The sequence below is a fragment of the Colobus angolensis genome, unplaced genomic scaffold (assembly GCF_000951035.1).
Source record: "Colobus angolensis palliatus isolate OR3802 unplaced genomic scaffold, Cang.pa_1.0 Scaffold90, whole genome shotgun sequence".
In the NCBI taxonomy this organism is placed as follows: Eukaryota; Metazoa; Chordata; class Mammalia; order Primates; family Cercopithecidae; genus Colobus; species Colobus angolensis.
Genome location: NW_012122932.1, coordinates 1495993 through 1517398, shown reverse-complemented (window position 1 = coordinate 1517398; position 21406 = coordinate 1495993). Strand labels below are relative to the sequence as shown.

At 37.7% G+C, this 21406-nt stretch overlaps 1 protein-coding gene across 2 annotated transcripts in view; it reads right to left on the bottom strand.

The window, feature by feature from the left end:
• The window catches only part of STK32A (serine/threonine kinase 32A), a 148712-nt gene that overhangs the window by 14301 nt on the left and 113005 nt on the right, over positions 1-21406 (bottom strand). For both annotated transcript variants that reach the window (XM_011931497.1, XM_011931496.1), the window contains exons 7-9: positions 20396-20485; positions 10848-10945; positions 2050-2166 (exon numbers count right to left, since the gene is read on the bottom strand). In XM_011931497.1, the coding sequence (XP_011786887.1) occupies positions 2050-2166; positions 10848-10945; positions 20396-20485 (305 nt within the window). The remainder of the gene's footprint in view (positions 1-2049; positions 2167-10847; positions 10946-20395; positions 20486-21406) is intronic.

The following is a 21406-nucleotide window of genomic DNA, read 5'->3' as shown; positions in this document are numbered from 1 at the left end:
AGATTGCAGTCAGGATTAATGGGAGGCTATTTATACAAAGCGCCTAGTAGAAAACCTATGGTGACAAATGTTGATACATTTTCACAAGAGAAACTCATTTCCTACTAAGAATTTTAGCTGTTTTTACAACTAATTAAAATACATTCGGGGTGGCATAGCTAAGGTGTAACTAAAGTAACTGTTATAGCTCTAGATTTTGCTAATTGAGATAAAAGATTTTTGCCCCCTTAACCATTCCTGAGCCAACATCACACCAATTGTGTGGCTCAAATAGGCAATGTCAGTCTCACTTGAGAATGCCTCTGAAGATGACAACCACGCACCCTCAGGGTGTAATTTGTAGAGTGAAGCAGGGCTGTCTTGGAACTAAGCAGAATTTGCTTATGGAAAATGATCCCCCATTCTATGTCTTTGACATTACTGATGCACTGTCCCTATTCCAAAATAGGGAACTTGACTCCAAAAACAAGAGACACAAATGATGACTCCTTAGCCACTAAAGCTATTTTCCATTACCAGCCACAACTGGTGCAATTTTCTCCAAGAAAAAAAAAAAAAAGAAAAAAGCTAAGCCCATTCTTCTTCAGCTCCTCATTCTTGCTTTGTATCATCACTCAATATACACTGCTGACCTCCTGCTATAACTGTTCTTCATCTGTTTGATGAACATGAGTACCTTGAAAATCTGATGAAAGCTGTGGACCTCATTTATTCAAATACTTGTCAAATGTCTCTCCTCAGGCTCTGTGTTAGATGCTGAGAATACCATGGTACACATGTCAGACACGGTCCCTACCCTCATGAAGCTACGAGGAAAATGGTAAGTAACCAAGGATCACACAAATGCTGGGTATAATTTTAAACTGAAAAATGCAATGAAGGAAAGATAGTGTTACATGAACTTACACCATAAAGGTGATATTTGAGCTAAGAGCTAAAGCTGTGCTTCCCAAACTATGTAGAAGCGTCAGTTATTTTGTTTGTGTTTGTCTTTCAATTTCCAATCCACTGAAATCAGTATGTGGTCTTATTGTGCATTGCCAGTATGCAGCACCCCACATAGACACCTTGTGACTTGAGTTCGACAACCCTCAAACAAGCTTGGACCCTCTTCAATAAGACAAGTCCACTGATCATGTGTTTAGATGCTGCAGCAGTGTCCAATTGTTATAAAAGTTTCTAAATGCTTCTCTCAAATTCTTTTCTTATAATAGACCTGCAGAAAAAATTCATGGACTAGAACCAGTGAACCATATTGAGTAGTACTGCTCTCAAGGAGGAACTGGAGGAACTAGGATTGGAGGCACTGTTCCAGGAATAGGTACTAGCATGTGCAAAGGTCCTGTGGTGAGATGAAGACTGGTATGTAAAAGTGAAGAAGGGGAAAAGAAAGAAAAGAGGAAGAAAAAGGCCAAAGCAGTTTATGTGTAGTCAAAGGGGGGACAAAAGTCCAAAAGTCCAAAACAAGGCTTGAGAGGTATTTTGTACCATAAAATTATTTTAATCTGTATTCTAAGAACAAGGAAAATATCCTGGACTGTCCTTTAACAGACCACTATGGGGCTGAGTGGGGAATAGAATGGAGTGGTAAAAGTGTACGGGGGCAAACCCATTATAAAGCTAGACTGATGGCAGTTGGATCAGGGAAATAGTGAGGACAGAGAGAAGTGAAATGTTTTAATACTTAAAATATAAAATTTCAGAAGCTGGTGATGAATTGAATATGCAGATGACAAATGAGTCCCGGTTTCTGACTGGCATAAGTGGATTTGGATAGAGAAACCAGTCACCGAGAGAATTTCCTGAGAAGAAATTCAGGAAAGACAAAGATAAAGGAGTCTTTTGAGTTTAAGATGGCTTTGGGACTTCCAAGGGGACTCTGAGTTGACTTAATGAAGCCATGTATTTGAAAGTTAACAGCTAGAAAAGACACTCTAGAAATGTACATTATCATGACTGTCCCCGATATTGTATACTAACTTCTAAACTTAAACCAGAGGGTCTGCTTCCTTTTGTTACTTCCTTTTGACATGCAGTCTTCCCTCTTACCTTTTTAAGAAGTGATGCCATTTCCTGTGACCAGGCAGAAGGATAAGTTACAACAGTCGTCTCAAACATGCGTACAATTTCCTTGCTGGAAGTACTGGAGCGAATATGATATGGTCTCTTAAGTGAGAAAAGAAGTAAAAGTCTTCATTTGTATAGGGCAAAAGAAAAAAAATTTTTCCAAATGTTTCCAAGCTAAACTTTCAACCAATAAAATACCTATATCAATTTCTAACCCTGTCCAGCTGACTGTTGTGTTGCCATATGTGTAGGTGGTCCTGTGTTGACAGACCCCCTACTTTTTCTTAAATAGTTGTTAGAAACTTATGGTTGCTAGTAAAATATCATAATTTTTGAAGTTGAACACTCCACTGAGCCAAACAAAACATTCAAGTGGGCTGAATCAGCCTCTGAGATGCTGATTTGAAATTGTTTTATAAGGTAACTTATATAAGTATTAACACAAAATACTGGACAAGTTCTCAATAAACGGAAGTCTAAAAAATTATTATGTAAGGGTTGTTTGCAAGGAAATCCAGAATTGTACCATACCATCCCTTTCACTGCAACATAATGAGGAAGCTCAGGACAGAAAGCTGCTCAGAAGACATCAACTCCAGTCCCACAAATGCTATGAGTCCCTGATTACACAGAGTATGGCATGGTGGAGAATTTTGTGATGAGGCAGAAGCTTTTAAGAAACAATTTTGGCGGGGAAGAACCAGGTTCTTCTACAGTTTGGACTTTGAAGAAAAGTAATTTAAAAAGAAAAGAAATAAAAAGAAAACTGTGGATTCGTTGTAGTTTTCACAGCTTCACACTAGAGGACAGCCTTTATCTATATTATTTTGTAGGGGACTTGCCAACACTGACATTTCGTGTCTTTTATGTGAACTGTAAGCTACTCAAAGCCAGAGATTATATTATTCTTGTTCATGAGACCAAGCATTCAGTAGGTATATAATACATATTTATTTAATGAACAAAATTTGCATATTTGATTAACTAGCCACAGTACAGTTAATATGGAAATGCACATTGATCACATGCCTGGCCCTTTTAAGATGTTTAATAAATGACTGTTGATGGGTGACCTAAATTGGTGGAAATGAAAGGGTTTAAGTTTTTCCCTGTAGTAAATCAGTGTTAAGAGGTAATATAAAATAATCAAGTGTTTGAGGTTAAAAGGATTTGGTGTTAAACCTCTCCACTCAATTTCTGAGCTTGTTACTTCATCTGTAAAATGAACTATCTCATGAGATTCCTGGAAAAATTAAAGGAGATAATATGTGTAAATTTCTCAACAGAGTGAGTGGCTAATAGTATTAGACACAATACAGGAGAGAGATTTTTATCGTTATTGACACAAAGGTTAAAATGGGCATCTGTAAATGTGAATGAATAGTGAAGAGCAAAATGAGTCCTCAAGAAAAGTGATGGGAAGAAAGGCTTAATTTTACACATGGCAAGTCAATGTGAGTTATTCATGGAACCATGAAGTGCCAGGAGGTGACCCTTGAAAGAGAGATTAATTCAAACTTTTTTTTCTTTTTAAGTAAGGTCTAAAAACAACTGCCATATTCTCCCCCTCAACACTAAATAAAGGACCATAGCTAAATCATATGTCTTGGTAATTATATAGTAGAAATAACTCATTAACTCAGTATCAATAAAGGAGTGCTAGATGCTTTATCACCATTTTCAATGTTTATTGATAATTTAGTAGCCAAAGGGTTAGGTTACTCCATATGATTCAGACCATGTTTATCACTAAGAATCAGATTAGGCTTAGTATACTCAAGCTTCTAGGCTTATATGTATGAGTATGCACATGTGTTTTTCCTTCTTTCTATGTTTCTTCTTGATTTTAATTCATTGCTGCTTCTCAACCTACTGTTGAGAAAAGAAAATGATTTTATAAACAAATGAATTAACTGACGAATGCCACAGGCAGCTGGTTTAAGTGTGTACATTTTTCTCTAGTTACTTTATAAGGCCATATGACTGAATTTAATTTTTAAAATCTCCATTACCTGTTGGTTTATTTAAAAATAATCACATTGTCTTTATCTTCTTCATTAATTTACTTTTACAGCTCTAAATTTTAAAATTAACTTGAATTAATCAACTACCAGAATTGTACATTTATTTATTTACCAATTATTTATCGAATGCCTACCATGTTCCAGCACCTTTCACAGGCATTGAGAGTACAATGAAGAATAAGACACATATGGTTTCTATGTTGGTGGGGCCTAGAGTCTACTTAAGGAAGCATGTAAATGTATTATATAGACTGTATAGACACACACACACTTAAATAAATGGGATACATGCTATAGAGAAAAATTACAGTATGCGATCACGGTATATATCAAACAAGCCTAAGGCAGCATCTAAACTAACAATGAGCATATAGAAAACAAAGTGGAAAAGATGAAGTGTTACATGGGAACAAATGATGTGTTGTGAATACAGTTGTATTTCAGAATTGCAGATAAGCATGTACAATGGGTACAAAACTATGTACACACCTATCCTAAATTAATACTTTTGGATAATGTGAAACTATAGGTTACTCCATATGATTTTGGAGTGACTTTGCAATGACTATGAGATAGTAGGGAGTCAAGGAGATGACAAAGCAGATTAATAGTTAAGGGACACATTCATTAAGACTGAAATCAAACTCAGAAATGATGAGAATGTTTACAAGCACATTTGCTCATTAAGACATTTACTTTTCTGTAAATAAAAATTTTGTTTAGCACCCTTCCTCTGTGGTTTAGTTGTATTGATACTTATAATTAAATGTTATTTCCTTTTCTTCAGATAAGCTATATTTTGAAACATAATTGCAGGTAGCCTAGTTGGTGATTTTTCCCTAGAAGGTGTTTAAGTGATTTGTAGTGATTTGTTCCTCCGTTCATTCAATAAACATGTACTATATACCTATTAAAAATTAAATATCGTGACCAGGTGCAGTGGCTCACACCTGTAATCCCACCACTTTGCGGGGCCAAGGCAGGTGGATTGCTTGAGCCTAGGAGTTCAAGACCAGCCTGGGCAACATGGTGAAACCCCACCTCTACAAAAAATATAAAAATTTTCCAGGCACAGTGGCATGTGCCTGTAATCCCAGCTACTTGGGAGGCTCAGGCAGGAGGGTTGATCGGGTAGAGAAGGGGGAGGTTGCAGTGGGCTGCGATTGCGCCATTGCACTCCAGCCTGGGGGACAGAGCAAGACTCTCTCTCTCAAAAAAAAAAAAAAAAAAAAAAAAGAAGTTAAATACTATGAATAATACTAACCTATATAAGATACATACTTTATCTTTAATGAATTAACAATCTAATAATATACAAGAGATAAAATATAAAAATTGATATACCTATAGATTTAATCCTTAAAAAGAAAATATTTAGGTGTTCTGATCTAGAAAGCTGTACATTTTATCCTACGAAATGAAAAAAGAAAAGCTCAGCAAGGTAAAACATAGTTCTATTTTTGCTAAAACAACAAATCTGTCTATATCTATCTGTCTGAAGATAGAGTATCCTATGAGAACAGAAACAAGTTGGAAGTGAATGTGACAAACTGCTAAAGTGGGAGTTAAAGGTCAAAGGAAGTTTAATTTCTTAATTGGAAATATTCTTCGCCTTAGAAACTATAGCTGATTTTCGCTTTCATTTTCGTGGTTTTCTATATTTTCTAATAATCTTAGATTCCAAAGATTCACAGGATACATAAAGTAAATAAATGTTTGCAAGAGATTCGGATCACTTTAGCTAGGGAGGTCAGAGGATATTTCCTTAGAGAAAGTGCTATTTTGTCATAGGTATGAACAGAATTTGAAAATGAAGAGATCTAGAAAAACCTCCCCAACACATACTGGAATAGTTTAATAGTGTGTCCTTTCTTAGAAATGACCAAAATACATTGGCTATAAAGATTTTGAAAAGCCCTGCAATCAAGACATATCCTGTATTAAAACTTCATTTAGTGATTTCCAACTTCAAACAGAGTGATTTTTAAAGAAGACCAAGGTTTGCCTTGGAAACTATCTTTATAGGCAAAGGAACAAGAGGTTAAAAAACCCAAGAGATGCTTTGAGAAGAGGAAGAAGTTCTAAGAGGCCAAAATGAGTTCATGACGGGTCAGAAATATACAAATGGAAGCAAAATCTGAAACATTGACCTAATGCCGAAGAATACCCACCTAAGACATCTGAAGTTTGTTGCGGGGAGTGAAGGCTGGGGTGCAGATAAGGCTTGTGAAGGGTGTGTGTGTGTGTGTGTGTGTGTGTGTGTGTGTGTATAGCACTGGGGAGCAACAGTACTTTCTTTTTCTTAACAGAAAAGGTCATATCTATGCTTTAGAAAAATGAATTTGTCAATGTTGACATATCAGATCACAGGGAACTACCATAGAGGTAAAATAATACGGGAAGAAGAGAAACAATTTTCTTAGCAAAATTCTTTCCAGGCAGGCAAAAATACCTCTTTTAGATAGGTGATAGTTAAATACAATCCTAGGCATGTTTGAAGAATAACAGGTAGTTGTTTGTTTGTTTGTTTGTTTCAACTCACTCCTCAGCTTTTGTTTTGCTAGGTGTGTCATAAAAGATGAGGGCAGAGCACAATCGCTGGGAACTCCAGAAGGAGCTAGCAAGGGGCTAACACAGAAGCAAAACCACAGAAGGTGAGTAAATTGGCTGGGGAGAAAAAATTAAGGGTGAAGTGGGAAAGAGCAGATATGTTTCTACTTTTAGGTAAGTGTATGATTCTCTTCTCTGTTTTCCCATAAAATGAAGAGTAGCGTTATCTACTTCTTCACTGGATTTGTTTAGAAACTTGAAAAAGAAGCCCCTCAGGAGATAAAAACAGGTAGGATCTGAGGCTTCCTATGTACGACTTACACATTTGGCTTACAAGGGTGATCCTTTCACATTAATTTAACTAACTCATTCAAATTTGAATGTGCTTAAGAAATAGTGCTACAATGATTCCCTCAGGAAAGGCAGGAGTATGAACAATGAACTAATGAATGTTTGGGTGTAAAATGGACCCTGTAGAGTGAATGAAACAGATAAAATTGTGAGATCCTCCTCTTTTTTTGCTTTAGAAACACTCATCTTTGATTTCCTGAGCAAGATAAAGCCATTGGACCTTGATGAAATAACCCCAACTTCTAACAACTGTTCTTAATGTGAATAGGTCAGTTACTTGGGAGATGGCATTTTTAATGCAGAAATCATGATGGTGTGTTGTGGAATCAAAGAAGAGGACTATTGACAGCAGCAGAAAGAATGACTCCAAAAAGTTAAGAGAGGAGAGCTGCAGTATCTGGATGATGACTTGAGATACCCAATTCCTTAGTTCTGTGGGATAAACAAGCTCCTAAAGTGAGGTCTTCAACTCTTTGGTGTTAGAGGAATCACTGATTTCATCCATCACTGGGACCTCAGAGTATACAACCTGTTATAGACTGAATATATCCCCCCCAGAGTTCCTAAATTGAATCCTAATCTTCAATATGATAGTATTTGAAGATAAAGCCCTTGGGAGGTAATTAGGGTTAGATTAGGTCATAAGGGTGGAGCCCTTAGGATAGCATTAGTGGCCTCATTATAAAAAGAAGAGAAAGAGATTATCTCTCTCCCTGTCATGTGAGGGCAAGAAAGAAACTGTCTGCAAATCAGGAAGAAAGCCCTCACCAGAACTCAACCATGATGGCACATTAATCTGACATCTAGTCTCCATAACTGAGAAATTAAATTTCTGTTGGCTAAGCCACCCATTCTGTGGCATTTTGTTAAGGCAGATATTGCAGACTAAAATTTTGGTATTGAGAATTGGGGTGCTGCTGGAACAAATGCCTTAAAATGTGGAAGTGACTTTGGAACTAGTTATTGAGCTGGAAGACTTTGGATGTATGCACTAGAAATATGGATATTAAGGGTGATTCTCGTGAGGTCTGACAGAAATGAGGAACATGTTATTGGAAACTGGAGGAAAGTTGATTCTTGTTATAAAGTGGCAAGGAGCTTGTCTGAACTGTGTTCTACTATTTTGCAGAAGGTAGAAATTGTGAGTGATGAAATGAGATATTTAGCTGAGGAGATTTCTTTCTTTCTTTCTTTCTTTCTCTTTTTCTTTCTTTCTTATGGAGTTTCGCTCTCGTTGCCCAGGCTGGAGACAATGGTTGCTCACTGCAACATCTGCCTCCCAGGTTCAAGTGATTCTCCTGCCTCAGCCTCCCAAGTAGCTGGAATTACAGGCATCCACCACCACACCCAGCTAATTTTGTATTTTTAGTAGAGATGGGGTTTCTCCATGTTGGTCAGGTTGGACTCGAACTCCTGATCTCAGGTGATCCACCAGCCTTAGCCTTCTAAAATGCTGGGATTCTAGGCATGAGCCACTGCACCAGGCCAGCTGAGGAGATTTCTAAGCAAAACTTTGAAGGAGTAACTTGGTTCCTCCTGTCTGCTTATAGTAAAATGTGAAAGGGATTGTTTGAATTGGAGAAAAAATAGTTAAGCAAAAAGCAACCAGAAATTGAAGATTTCTATCCATATTACAGAAAATGAGCAAGCCTGTTCGGAAGAGAACACTAGAGTGTAGCTGAACAACCAATTGATAGGCATAGAGGGCATAGCTCATGACCTTAATTAGATATGTCAACAGCAGCCAGAAATAAAGAAGGGATTATACTAGCAGATGCTGCCAGTTTGAATTTAAGGAGATAGAGAAGGTAGCATGGAATGAAGAAAGGCTGTCAGACTTCTTGGACTTTACAGGCTGGGACCGTAATGCTATCCAGCTGTGAACATGTGATATCCTTCAAGTAAAAGGAAGAAGGATCATGAAGGTGATTCAGAGATCCTCAGGGCTGCCATTTCCATTATACGTCCAGAGTGCACTGGCTTGGGGAGCAGGGTTGCCTCCACCTCAGTTTCAAAGGGCAGGACCACCACCCAACAGAACTGTGTAGACAGAGCCTTCACAGAGAGCCATGTGGGTAGTGCCTTTGTATAGAGCCACTTAAGCAAGTCCCCTCTCCCCATCGCCAGCCATGAGAGTGATGCTCCCATGCCCATGTAGATCTAGAGGGCAAACCAACAAACCAGAAAGATTACTCTCAAGTTTTAAGCCATAACAGAATTTGCTTTGATATGTTCTGGACTTGTTTAGGAGCTGATGCCCCTTCCTTCTTTCCCATTTCTCTTTTGAAATGTTGGAATGGGAATTGTCTATCCCACAGCTATGGTACCACTGTATTTTGGAAGCACATAACTTGCTTGTTTTTGTTTTTTGTTTTTTTAGTGATGGGGTCTCATCTGTAGCTCAGGCTGTAGTGCAGTGGCAGGATCATGGCTCACTGCAGCCTCTACCTCCTGGGCTCAAGTGATCCTCCCACCTCAACCACTTGAGTAGCTGGGACCACAGGCATGCCCCACCATGCCTGGTTAATTAGAAAAAAAAAATGGTTTTTTACACACAGGGTCTCCCATGTTGCCCAGGTTGGATATTATATTCCTTGAGCTCCTAGGCTCAGGGAATCCTCCTGCCTCCTGCCTCTTAAAGTGTTGGGATTACAGGTATGAGTCAGTGCCTGGCCACTTGTCTGCTTTTATAGGTTCACAGCTGAGGAGAAATTTTGCCTCAGGATGAATCATACCTTGAGTCTCACCCATACACAATTTCTATGATATTTAGATGAGATTTTGGACTTTAGAGTTGATATGGCAATAAGTTAAGACTTTTGGGACTGTTGAATGTATGTGTTTTGCTTATGAGAAGGGCAAGAATATTGGAGGGGTCAAGGGTAGAACGTCATGGACTGAATGTTTGTGTCCCACTCAAAATTCAGTTGAAGCCTTAACCCTCAACGTGATGGTATTTGGAAACAGAGCCTCTGAGAGGGAATAAGCGTTAGGTTAGTTTATGGGGATAGGTCCCTCATGATGGGATTAGTGGACTTATAAGAAGACAAAGATCTCTCTCTGCCATGTGAGGACACAGAAAAAAGGTTGCTGTCTGCAAGCCAAAAAGAGACTTCACCATAACCCGACCATTCTGGCATCTTAATCTCGTACTTCCAACCTCCATAACCGAGAAAATAAATGTCTGTTATTTAAGCCATCCTGTCTGTAGTATTTTATTACAGTAAGCAGAGATGACTAAGATATAACCTTAGGAGCGTGTTTCCATTATGTAATAGTTTGCACAAATTGTATAAAATATGTTTCAGCATGTTTGCTTTCTTTTCATCTCTTTATTCTAGAAAAGAGTTTCTTAGTTTAAGAAATGTTTCCTTTAAAAGGAAATGACTCTAATTTGTCACTGAACCCAGAACCCAGGAGCCAAGTGATAGAAATCCAACACGACAGAGCATGAATTGTGTTGTATCAATAATTCACACTAGCCTTGGTGAGGTATGTCTGAATTAGAGTCCTGTACTGGGACTGCAAAATGAACTTTATTTAAACAAACACAGATATTTACACAAGACATTTAGTGAGGTGTATTGATTTCCCCTCTTTGAGAGTTTATAATATCCATATTATTCCTTTACTTTTAACTGTGTAATTTAATGTTAATTGACTTGGTTGGTCCCATATGTGGGACAAATGAATTAGCCTGTGTAGAAATCTCAAGGGGTGTTATCAGCATCACATGGCATAGCTGATTTCAGCTTTCAAGTGAACCGCTTGGTTCGTAGCAAACAATACATTCTTTCATTCTAAAATAGAACTTGCTGGAAAAATAACGAAAGAGGAAATGCAATACTACAGTACCCGGCCTCTCAGCAGTTCATATGCCGTCACTCCCAGGGACCACCAGTCAACAGCAAAGGAATAGCCTGCTCCTTTTCTGGGGCTGAACATCTCGGGTGCTGAAAAACACGAAAAATTAGACCAATTTGATTCCCTGAGACGTTAATATTATATTTTCTCAACATGTTCCTCCAAAGGAGAATTACCAGGATAAAAAATATAAACACTTTCATGGATGTTTATCATCCATTGCTAGATTACTCTCAGCAGGCAAACATTTCTGATTTTCTAATCTCTCTCAGTAGCCTCATTCATCAGCCAACACACACAGGCACGCATGGGCCTTCGTGGGTAAACTCTTCTCTTATTTAGACCATGTACTGATTAAAATGTGGGTCCTATTGGGCCTCAAATATGTGGCTCACCCTAAAATCAAGAAGGCTAAGAAGATGTTATTTGTTTTGATTGGGAAGGTTTGAACTAAAGGATCTAAATTTTTATAACAGTTGCAGACAATGCTCCAAATTTGGCAGAGCATACATTGGACAATCTCTCTATCACAGAGTCACCTGGTAGCAGCAAGGGACACACTTGGAACCATCTGTTGGAGATGAGGGAGGGAGAAAAGAGGGAGCGAGCATTCTGGAGAGGGTAAGGTTTTACAACAGCTGTGGGTTCTTTACACTTTGTAACTGTAGTTCTTTCAATTGATTCCAATGGAAGGCAGAGCTACAGTCAATTTTACCCCTAGAGAGGACCCCCAAGTTAAGCATTCTCTAAGCACTTTAACATACCATGAACCCTTTACTTACCCTTCTGCAAATAAACCTAACTCCTGAGGGATGTAATAGGGAGAACGAAGCACAAAGCAAAGGCAGGGAATGCTTCTGCATGCTTACCACTATATTCCTACTGTCTAGTACAGAACCTGGCATTCAGAATCACTGGAGAGAAATCTGTTGAATGAATGAACAAATCAATTGCTCAAGCAATAGTTGTGATCATTAGCTCTGCCGCTGTGCTGTCTGGTTTCAAATTCTACCTTCACTACTTATTGTGACCTTGAGAAAGTTGGCAGAGCCTGAGAAACAGCAAAATCAGAACAATAAGGGAATCTTCCTTTTTTTCTTTTCTTTTCTTTTTTTTTTTTGAGACAGGGTCTCACTCCATTGTCCAGGCTGGATTGCAGTGATACAATCATGGCTCACTGCAGCCTCGACCTCCCAGACTCAAGTGATCCTCCAACCTTGGCCTCTCGAGTAGCTGGGACTACAGGTGGGTACCACCACAGCCGGTAAAATTTTTGTGTTTTTTGTAGAGACAGGGTCTTGCCATGTTGCCCAGGCTGGTCTTGAACTCCTGGGCTCAGGTGATCCACCTGCTTTGGCCTCCCAAAGTACTGGGATTACAGGTGTGAGCCACTGCACCCAGCCAATAAGGCAATCTTCATAGAGTTAGAAATCAACAGTGATAATCCATATCAAAGTCTCAGTATGGCACCTAGCACTTATAAAGTGCTCAGAAACATTGGGTATGCTTCTAGAGAGGCAAACATTCATAATAATTGGCCTAGTTGAAAGACACGTATGACTGATCCCAAGCCTGATGTATAAAGTGCTGGTTCCGGGCAAAGGAAACTGGTATGACATGGGTCCTGCACACACAGGTTTGCCCTACCTAGTGCACTCATGTTCTTTTTAAGTAAAATCCTGTGGACGACATCCAAGTAGAGAAGTAGAGTGTTTACATCCCAATGCCCAAGACTGGCCCTGACTATAAGAGCTTGATGCAGCAGGAATAAGTAGGGCTATTTCCCTAGTGCATTCACCTCTCATGCATCACTGCATCCTTTCTGCAATTTACAGCTCCCAATGCAATTTGGGAGATATTGGCCCTTACCCCACAGTACTCCCACAGACAAGATGGACTATATTTCTGCTTTCCCTTCTCAGTATCTCACAACAAGTCATGTCAGATAGTCCCCAGGTGACAGGTGACAGACATGTCACTTAGAGAAGTTACAAAGAACTTTGAGGGATAATCAGAGCCACTGTGCTAAGAAAATGCCTATAGAATAAACATTACTCTAAAAAGTTATGTATCTGTCATATTGGATTATCCTTGGGGTTTACGAGAATATTCTTTTCACTTTCTTTCTTTCTTCCAGCGTTATTTATCCAGTATTCTTTTTTATCCTCTTCTACCTGGTCTATTTTCAGGCATGAAAACATTTTAATACACATTTATTCATTCAGCAAATATTCATGGTATGCAAGGCATTGAAGCATTTTGGTGGAACATTAAGAAGAAACTTTATGACAACATACAAAAACATAACAGGTGAGTAATTCTTTGAGCCCTCAAATAGCTGAGAAACCAGAGCAGGAAGATATTGAAGGGCTTTCACCAACCCTTCAAGAAGATTCCCTGCACCTAAGAGAGTACTAAGAGAGTTGGAGAAGGGCTGTGTCCTTCAAAAAAGCCACTGAGTATTTTGTTTGGTATTGTTCCTTAAGTATTTCTATACATACATTCAGAAAAGTAAATAAAACACTGCAGAATTTAACAAACAGTTATAAGCAAATGTCCATATAACCATAATAGAGATCGAGAAACAGAGTCTTGTCGCCATCACTGTGTCCTAGTCTGTTCATAACCCTAGCAGTCACTGTGCTAAATTTTATGTTAATCATTTTCTTGTTTTTCTATATAGATCAATCTCTATGTACATATTTTTAGACAATAGTTTAGCTTTGCCTATCTTATATAGCTCCCAGAAACTGTGGATAAATTGGCTAGCTACCTATTTATTTGTTTCAGTGCTTTATAATAAAGGAAACATCAACAAAACAAAAAAAATCTGTTCCTTGTATTCTATAAAATTCCATCAAATTAAGTCCTATTAAATCAAATCGTATTCCTTGTATTCTTCGGTGTCTTACTTTTCTTACTCAATGGTATGCGTATAAGATTTATGCAAGTTGCTCCATGTAGTTAAGTTTGTTCACTTTTAGTGCTATATGAATATACTGTAATTTACCTATTTATCCCATTGTTGATAGTCATTTGGGTTATTTTCAATTTCAGACTATTGTGAACAATGCACATTCCTATACATGTAAGACTCCTATAAGTGCATATCTCTTTAGAGTTCATTTCTGGCAGGGGAACTGTTGGTGATAGGAATGTGTATCTTTTCTGTGTACTAGAGAACACCAAACTGTTTACCAAAGTGGTGTATAAATTCACACTATGACCAGTATTAGATCAGGGTTCCTTTTGTTGAACATCCTTACCCACACTTGGGAATAACTGACCCTTTATTGCCAATCTGGGGAGTGTGTAATAGTATTTCACTGTGGTTTAAATTGGCATTGTCTTGTTTACTAATAAGCTTGACCACATTTTAATATGTTTATTAGATATTTGGATTTCCATCATTTGGTTTTCAGATTTTTAAAAAACATAGATATTAAATTTTGGTCAGGACATAAAGAAAGGGACCCAACGCTAATCTATACATGTAATGGAATTAATTCATGAAACTTTACAAAAATGATCCTAAATTTCATCTACAAGAAAAAAAAATTGTGGAAGTAATATTTTTGGGAAAGAATGAAGAGAGAGTCCTGCATCCCATGTATTAACCTATAAAGCTAAAGGTTTGAAATCTACAGAATATAGATGTTAGTACAAAAATGTATTTAGTTTATGATGAACATATTTCAAATTAGCATGGAAAGGGACTTATTTAATACATGGTCTCAAAACAATTATTTAATAATCATACAAAAATAAAGTCAGATCCTTGCCACATATGTTCAGTCAAAATAATATACAGCAGAGTTAAGTAAAAAAAAGAAAGCATAATCAGAATAAAACTATTAAGAAAACACATCTAAAATCTGATAAGAAGGCCTTGCTAAGAATAGCATCAAACTTAGAAAACATAAAGTAAAAAGATAAATGGCTTGATAATATTTTTAGCAAGCTTTTTGTGTCAAAAATAGGTCATAAAACAACAAATTAAAAATGAGAAATTATATTTGTAATGAAATGTACAACAAATATGATACGCTAGGATTTCATATTCCAAATATACAAAAGGTAAGAATTATTTATATAATTAATAAGAACTATTGGAATAGGATAAAAGTATTAACACCTTAATAGAAAAGGAGCAAATAATTTGAACAGGCAATTGACAAAAGAAGTCAGAGAAATACTGTGATGATATTACAATGTCATATCATTATTAGTTATCTTTTTTGGGACAATTAAAGATATTGATAGTGTAGCACTGATGAGAATGCAGGGAAATGAATATCTTCAGACACTTCCAGAGCAAGTACAAATCGATATGAATTTTCAGAACAGAAATGTATTAACATGTAAAGCCTTTGACCAGAAATTATTTTGCTCTTTTAATTAATCAAATTAATTAATTAAGAAATAAAAATTGCATATATTGTATATAACACTATGTTTTGAAATAAATACATTGTAGAATGGCCGAATAGAGCTAACTAACATGTGCATTACCTCACATTACCCACATTACCATTTTCTGTGGTGGGAACACAAAATTTTCTTTGAGTAATCTTCAGTAAGAGAACACACTATTATTTTGGAATGAAAATTTATCACAAAGAAATAAGTAAGTTCCAGGACATAATTCTGCTAAGAGGATTTTTACTACAAATTTAAATGTACAGGTTGAGTATCCCCTATCTGAAATACTTGGGACCAGATGTGTTCTGCATTTCATTTTTTTTTTTTTTCAGATTTTGAAATATTTGCCCTACACTGGTTGACCATCTCAAATCCCCAAATCAATCCAAAATACTCCAATGAGCATTTCCTTAGAGCGTCATGTTGGCGTTCAAAATGTTTTGGATTTCGGAGCATTTTGGATTTGGGATGCTCTACTTGTATTTCAAAATGAGAAACAACCTAATATTCAACAATAAAAAACTGATTAAGAGAAGTAGGTTTCCATTTTTAGCAGAGGCATGTTTATTGACATGAACAAAGGGGTAGTATTGCAGCATGTAAAGAGTTAGGGCTCTGGCATCAGATCCCTATGACTGTCTCCAGCTTCACATTCAACAAGTTTCTTAACCTTTCAGTCTGCTAATTTCTGAAGTGAGAACAATATATACTATAACAATAGTACTATATATACAATATACTACAATAATTATATGTTAATATATTATACTGTAACAAAACTGTAATTATAGTACTGGTCCCACAGAATTGTTTTTAGTTTAAATGACATAATGCATGCAGTTAGAACGGTGCTTAACATTTAGGAAGAGCTCAGCAATGTCAGCCACTCTACCTTCATCATTTGTCACATCATCATCCATGTCTCAGGCACTACATGCTTCTAGACTTGGGTTTAATTTCATGCTCTGCCAATCACTTGCTGTGTGATTATGATCACATGACTTACTCTCTCTCTAGGCCTGATTTTTTTTTAACTTATAAAATCAAAACAATAGTAAAACCTATTTTATGGGGTTGAGAGTTTAATAATAAATGTTAAAAACTTAGCAAAGTGCTTGGAACAATAAATGTCCAATATATGATGCTATCATTATTATTACATTATAAAATGAAAATTTAGGTTACATTTAGCATGATCAAATATTTTTAAAACATAAACAGTGTGTGTTTGTGCTTAGGAAAAAAGGTCTGGAAATAAACCATAAATATCTATTGGCAAAGGGATTAATGTACTTACCTTTTGCTTACTAGTCCATAGTGAACTTATTTTATATATATATACACACACACATGCACATACATATACATATATATACATACCATAATGTATATGTATGTATGTATACCATACATATATATACACACATACATATACCATATGTATATATACATATGATATATATACATACCATGATGTATATGTATGTATGTATACCATATGTATACATACATACATACATAGATTCTACCAAATCATTGGGAGCATAATTTTTAAAAAGAGACAGCAGACTTCTACTTACAATACCTCTGCAAAAGATTCCTATTCAAAAGGTGGAGTGTGGCAATCACATAATCATTTTGGAATAAGGCAAGAAACATTTGCAATATGTTAGCCTAACTAAGTTGACTCAGAACCATTTAAAAACCACAGATAAAAATATTTACAAATACATATTTTTATTTCTTGCTAATCTTCCTTTTAAGAAAAAGCTTGATTTCTCAAATCATACAGAGCTTGATTTAAATCTAGACTTTTCAGTTATTAACCATGTGATCTTGGCCAAATTATTTAGCTTCTGATTTTTCTCATTATAAAATAGTGATAAATATAGTCTACCCCATAGGGCTGCTGAGAAAAATAAATGAATAAATGAATGTAAAACATTTAACACCGTGTCTGGTCCAGGGAAAGATTTCAAGAAATATTAGTCATTGTTAATTACAAGGGTAAAAGTGGAAGGTGCACAGAATTTTTCCTAGATTCCAATTCCCCAGTTCTATCTTGTGAGAAGACTAGAAATGCCAACTTTGAAAAAATTACATTATACAGATATTATACTTAAAACCACTGGGGAGAGGAAAGAAAGGTGGCCTCCTCGTACTTCTCTCACCATGGAAACCAACCCTGGAAATCCAGATGCACATTTTCTGATTTGGCTCCCAGAAAATAGCCCTTAATATGGAAACCCAGGAAACCTGGAGAAAAAACTCACCAGAGCAGCAGGCTTGGATATGCTTTTTTATCATCTGAGTACCATAGGTTTTAGGCAGAAAATAGGCTGAATTATATGTGTCCATTATTTTAGAAGTGACAAAAGAGATTTATTCCCCCCACTGCTAATTGGAAGCCATGAAATTTGCAGTTGTTCAAGTATTATAGAAAATAAGGCTCTTTTTTTTTTTTCTCATAGAAGATTTCTGTTGGAAAGTGAGGTGGCTCTGCATGTAGCGGGTTCTCTTTTCCTCTTTCTCTCTCTCTCTTTAGTTACATGGGGAAAGAGAATGAAATACTAAAAGAAAATGGCATTGCTCTTGTCCTTGATTTCAAGTTAAAATATTTTGCCTTTGAATTACTCTGGCCATATCTAGCTGATACAATTCATTCCACCCCTGACTTAATTCCACCAGTTGAAACACCAATATTACCTGCTTTAAGCATCTTAACTAATTAGGGTAAAGCATGAGTAGTTGTTGTTGTTATTGTTGTTGGTTTGTTCTTTTGAGATGGAGTCTCGCTCTGTCGCCAGGCTGCAGTGACTCAATCTCGGCTCACTGCAACCTCTGCCTCCAGGGTTCAAGCGATTCTCCAGCCTCAGCCTCTCGAGTAGCTGTGACTACAGATGCACGCCACCATGCCCAGCTAATTTATGTATTTTTAGTAGAGACGGGGTTTCACCATGTTGGCCAGGATGGTCTCAATCTCTTGACCTCATGATCCGCCCGCCTCGGTCTCCCAAAGTGCTGGGATTACAGGCATGAGCCACCGCGCCCCGCCAAGCATGAGTAGTTTTTAGTCTATCATCTGACAGCAACTGTGCAGTGTCTAACTCCCTGTTTTTGCTGGATAAGGAGCTCGCCTAATGATAGCTCAGTCTGTTGCCTAGTAAGTTTTAGTCCTATTTGCTTATTACATTTACTTTAGATGCTTTACAATTCAGTTCTGTGAATTTTAAAACTATTCTCATATCTGATTCAAAGCTCCTTCACCCACTCTGCTGGACTGGTTTCAGCCACCCCAGAATGGAGGTGGAGGACTGATCTGGCTCTCACACACATCCTTCTACCTTTTCCTAGAAAGCACTATTTGTTTTAGGACATGAAAGAAGGGTAGTAGAGGCAGGGAGGTCCTCACACATGTGCTACCCATGCAAAGTAATCTCTCTTTAGGGGTCTGGGGCAGAAGTTGTGAATCCTAGCTACACAGAGGAATTATGCTAAGAGCTTTAAACCACCTTATGCCTAGGCTCCACTCTCAGTAATTCTGATATGTTGAGCTCTACTGGGACTTGTGGTGTTTTCAGGAAGTCACACTGACAGGAGCCTCCCTCCCTTCCAGGCTATACTCCTGGGCATTGGAGGGTCGCATGTGAAGCGGGATCACAGCCTGTAGCTAATCCACCTCCCTTCTCCCCAGCACAGTCACATTCACTGCATACCTGTCTCCTGCTGCTATGATCCCCAGAAAGACTAGCCCCCAAACTCATCAACCTTCCATGGCCAACCAGGCTGTGTTGACTCCAGGACCAGTCAGCAAGTCCGGTAACTACACAAATATCTAACCAAGAATGAAATTCCAGGTACCTCTTCTTGCAGTTACTCTAACAATTTACAGATAATTCTTTTGAGATCTGACTCACTTGCCTTAGGAGCAACCACAGGGAGAAGGGAGGGAGAACTCCCTCTTTCTGAACACTGTGTGCCCCTCAAGGGCACTAGCTCTCTCCTTACGTTGTTGGGGCTGGACAGGAGGTAAAGCTAGTTCTGCTAAAAACTAGTTCTGGTGTCTATGTAGAGATGGCTGCTCCCAACAGGTGAACTTAGAGTTTGTAATTGATTTGTTACCACAACTAAACGTGAAACCAACTGACAATTTTGCATCTAACACTATACAATTTTGCATCTAACACTATCTTTTTGGTCACCCCTTAGTAAATGCTGAATCGTCAAGGCAAAAACAAGTTCCTCACCTCGCTACACACAAGATACTACAAAGACATTTAAACTTTCTGAGGCAGAATTTCCTCACCTTTATTTATTTTAAAAAAATAATTTATTTGTTTTTAGAGACAGAATCTCACTCTATCACCCAGGCTGGAGTACAGTGGCATGATCATAGCTCACTGCAGCCTCCAACTCCTGGACTCAAGCAATCCTCCTGCCTTGGCTTCTAAAACAGCTGGGACCACAGATGCACGCCAGCATCCAGCTCCAGAATTTCCTTATCTTTAAAAAGAAGAATTCATGGAATTGTTATGGCACTACAAGTAAATCTAAAATTATAGCTGGGAATGCATTTTGTAAAGTTTATAGCTCTATGCATGTAATGCAGTATTATGTAAATAATGGTTAAAATAATACTTTGCCACTTATTGCCATTCTACTTATTACTGTTTTGTCTCTTTTTTTTTTTTTTTTTTTTATAAATCTGCTCCCACTAGAATGTAAGCTCCAGGAGCTGAAGACCTTGTCTGTGTTGCTTTCTACAGGGTCACTGGCATCTGAAACAGTGCTAAGCACACAGAGACAGTTAGTAGGTATTTATAGAATTAGTTAATATTTTTGTTAGGAAGTGGGTACAAATGGTCTTCCTTGACTCATGAAATAAGTTTTCAAAATGTAATCCATGGTCCTTTCCTATCAAAATCATCTTGGGTGCTTGCTAGCGGAGAAGACCCATGAAATCAGAAGCTCCACAGGTGAAGTCAGACAGGAACTTATCAGTTCTAGCTGCAAGTCCCAGATGATTCCACCTATAATAATATGGTGTTATAATAATAACACCATAATAGATGGTGTTTACAGGAATGAAAAACAAAAGCCACTCATGAAACCCATACCCATGTAAGGCTTGGTGCCAGCCATGGTGGTAATCTGTGTCTCCCTGGGCAGCATCGCAGCAATGTTGAAATCTGTGATGTGCACGTGCCCTGCGGAGAGAGAAGAACCACACAGAAAGTTAAGTCCCATTCAACCCAGTGGCACAACCATGCTTCTAACTGAAAGCACCCAATTAGTCTGTTAATTCTTGTAGGCTAGTTGCAGTCCATCTCAAGGCCAATATGGTCTTAAACCAGCAATTCTCCATTTCATGATATGCAATGATTAGTCTCTGTAAGTCTGGAGTTCAGCCTCAGAAAGTTTTACCCTTAGTAGTTAAGAATTTGTGGTTAGGTCATTCTAGTTAGGCGTATTTTGTCTGTTGGTGACATTTTAAGTTGGTTTAGCCTATGAATATTACGAAGGAGACAGCCAAAAGATACTCAAAGTATCACGTTTCCAAACATCTCTTACGGGATTTTTCTTTTTTAAAGAGGAAAACAGGCTGGGAGCGGTGGCTCACCCCTGTAATCCTAGCACTTTGGAAGGCTGAGGCGGGTGGATCACTTGAGGTCAGGAGTTCGAGACCAGCCTGGCCAAAATGGTGAAACCCCGTCTCTACTAAAAATAAAAAATAAAAAATTAGTCTGGCGTGGTGGTGGGTGCCTATAATCCCAGCTACTTGGGAGGCTGAGGCAGGAGAATGGCATCAACCCGGCAGGTGGAGCTTGCAGTGAGCTGAGATCACACCACTGCACTCCTGCCTGGGTGACAGAATGAGATTCCATCTCAAAAAAAAAAAAAAAGAAAAAAGAAAAAAAAAAAAAAAGAAAAAAGAAAAAAAAAAGAAAAGTAAGACGCAAATATTATTACTACAAAACTGGCATGAATATGGATACGAATATTTATTTCCTAGCCAAGAAAGCATCCGTTTTCTCCAAATTTTTCTAAAATATTTTTGTATATATTTTTTGTCTGATAGTTCAGGTTGGCCTCATCAGTCCGCAACAAAATAACTGTTATCAAGGGAT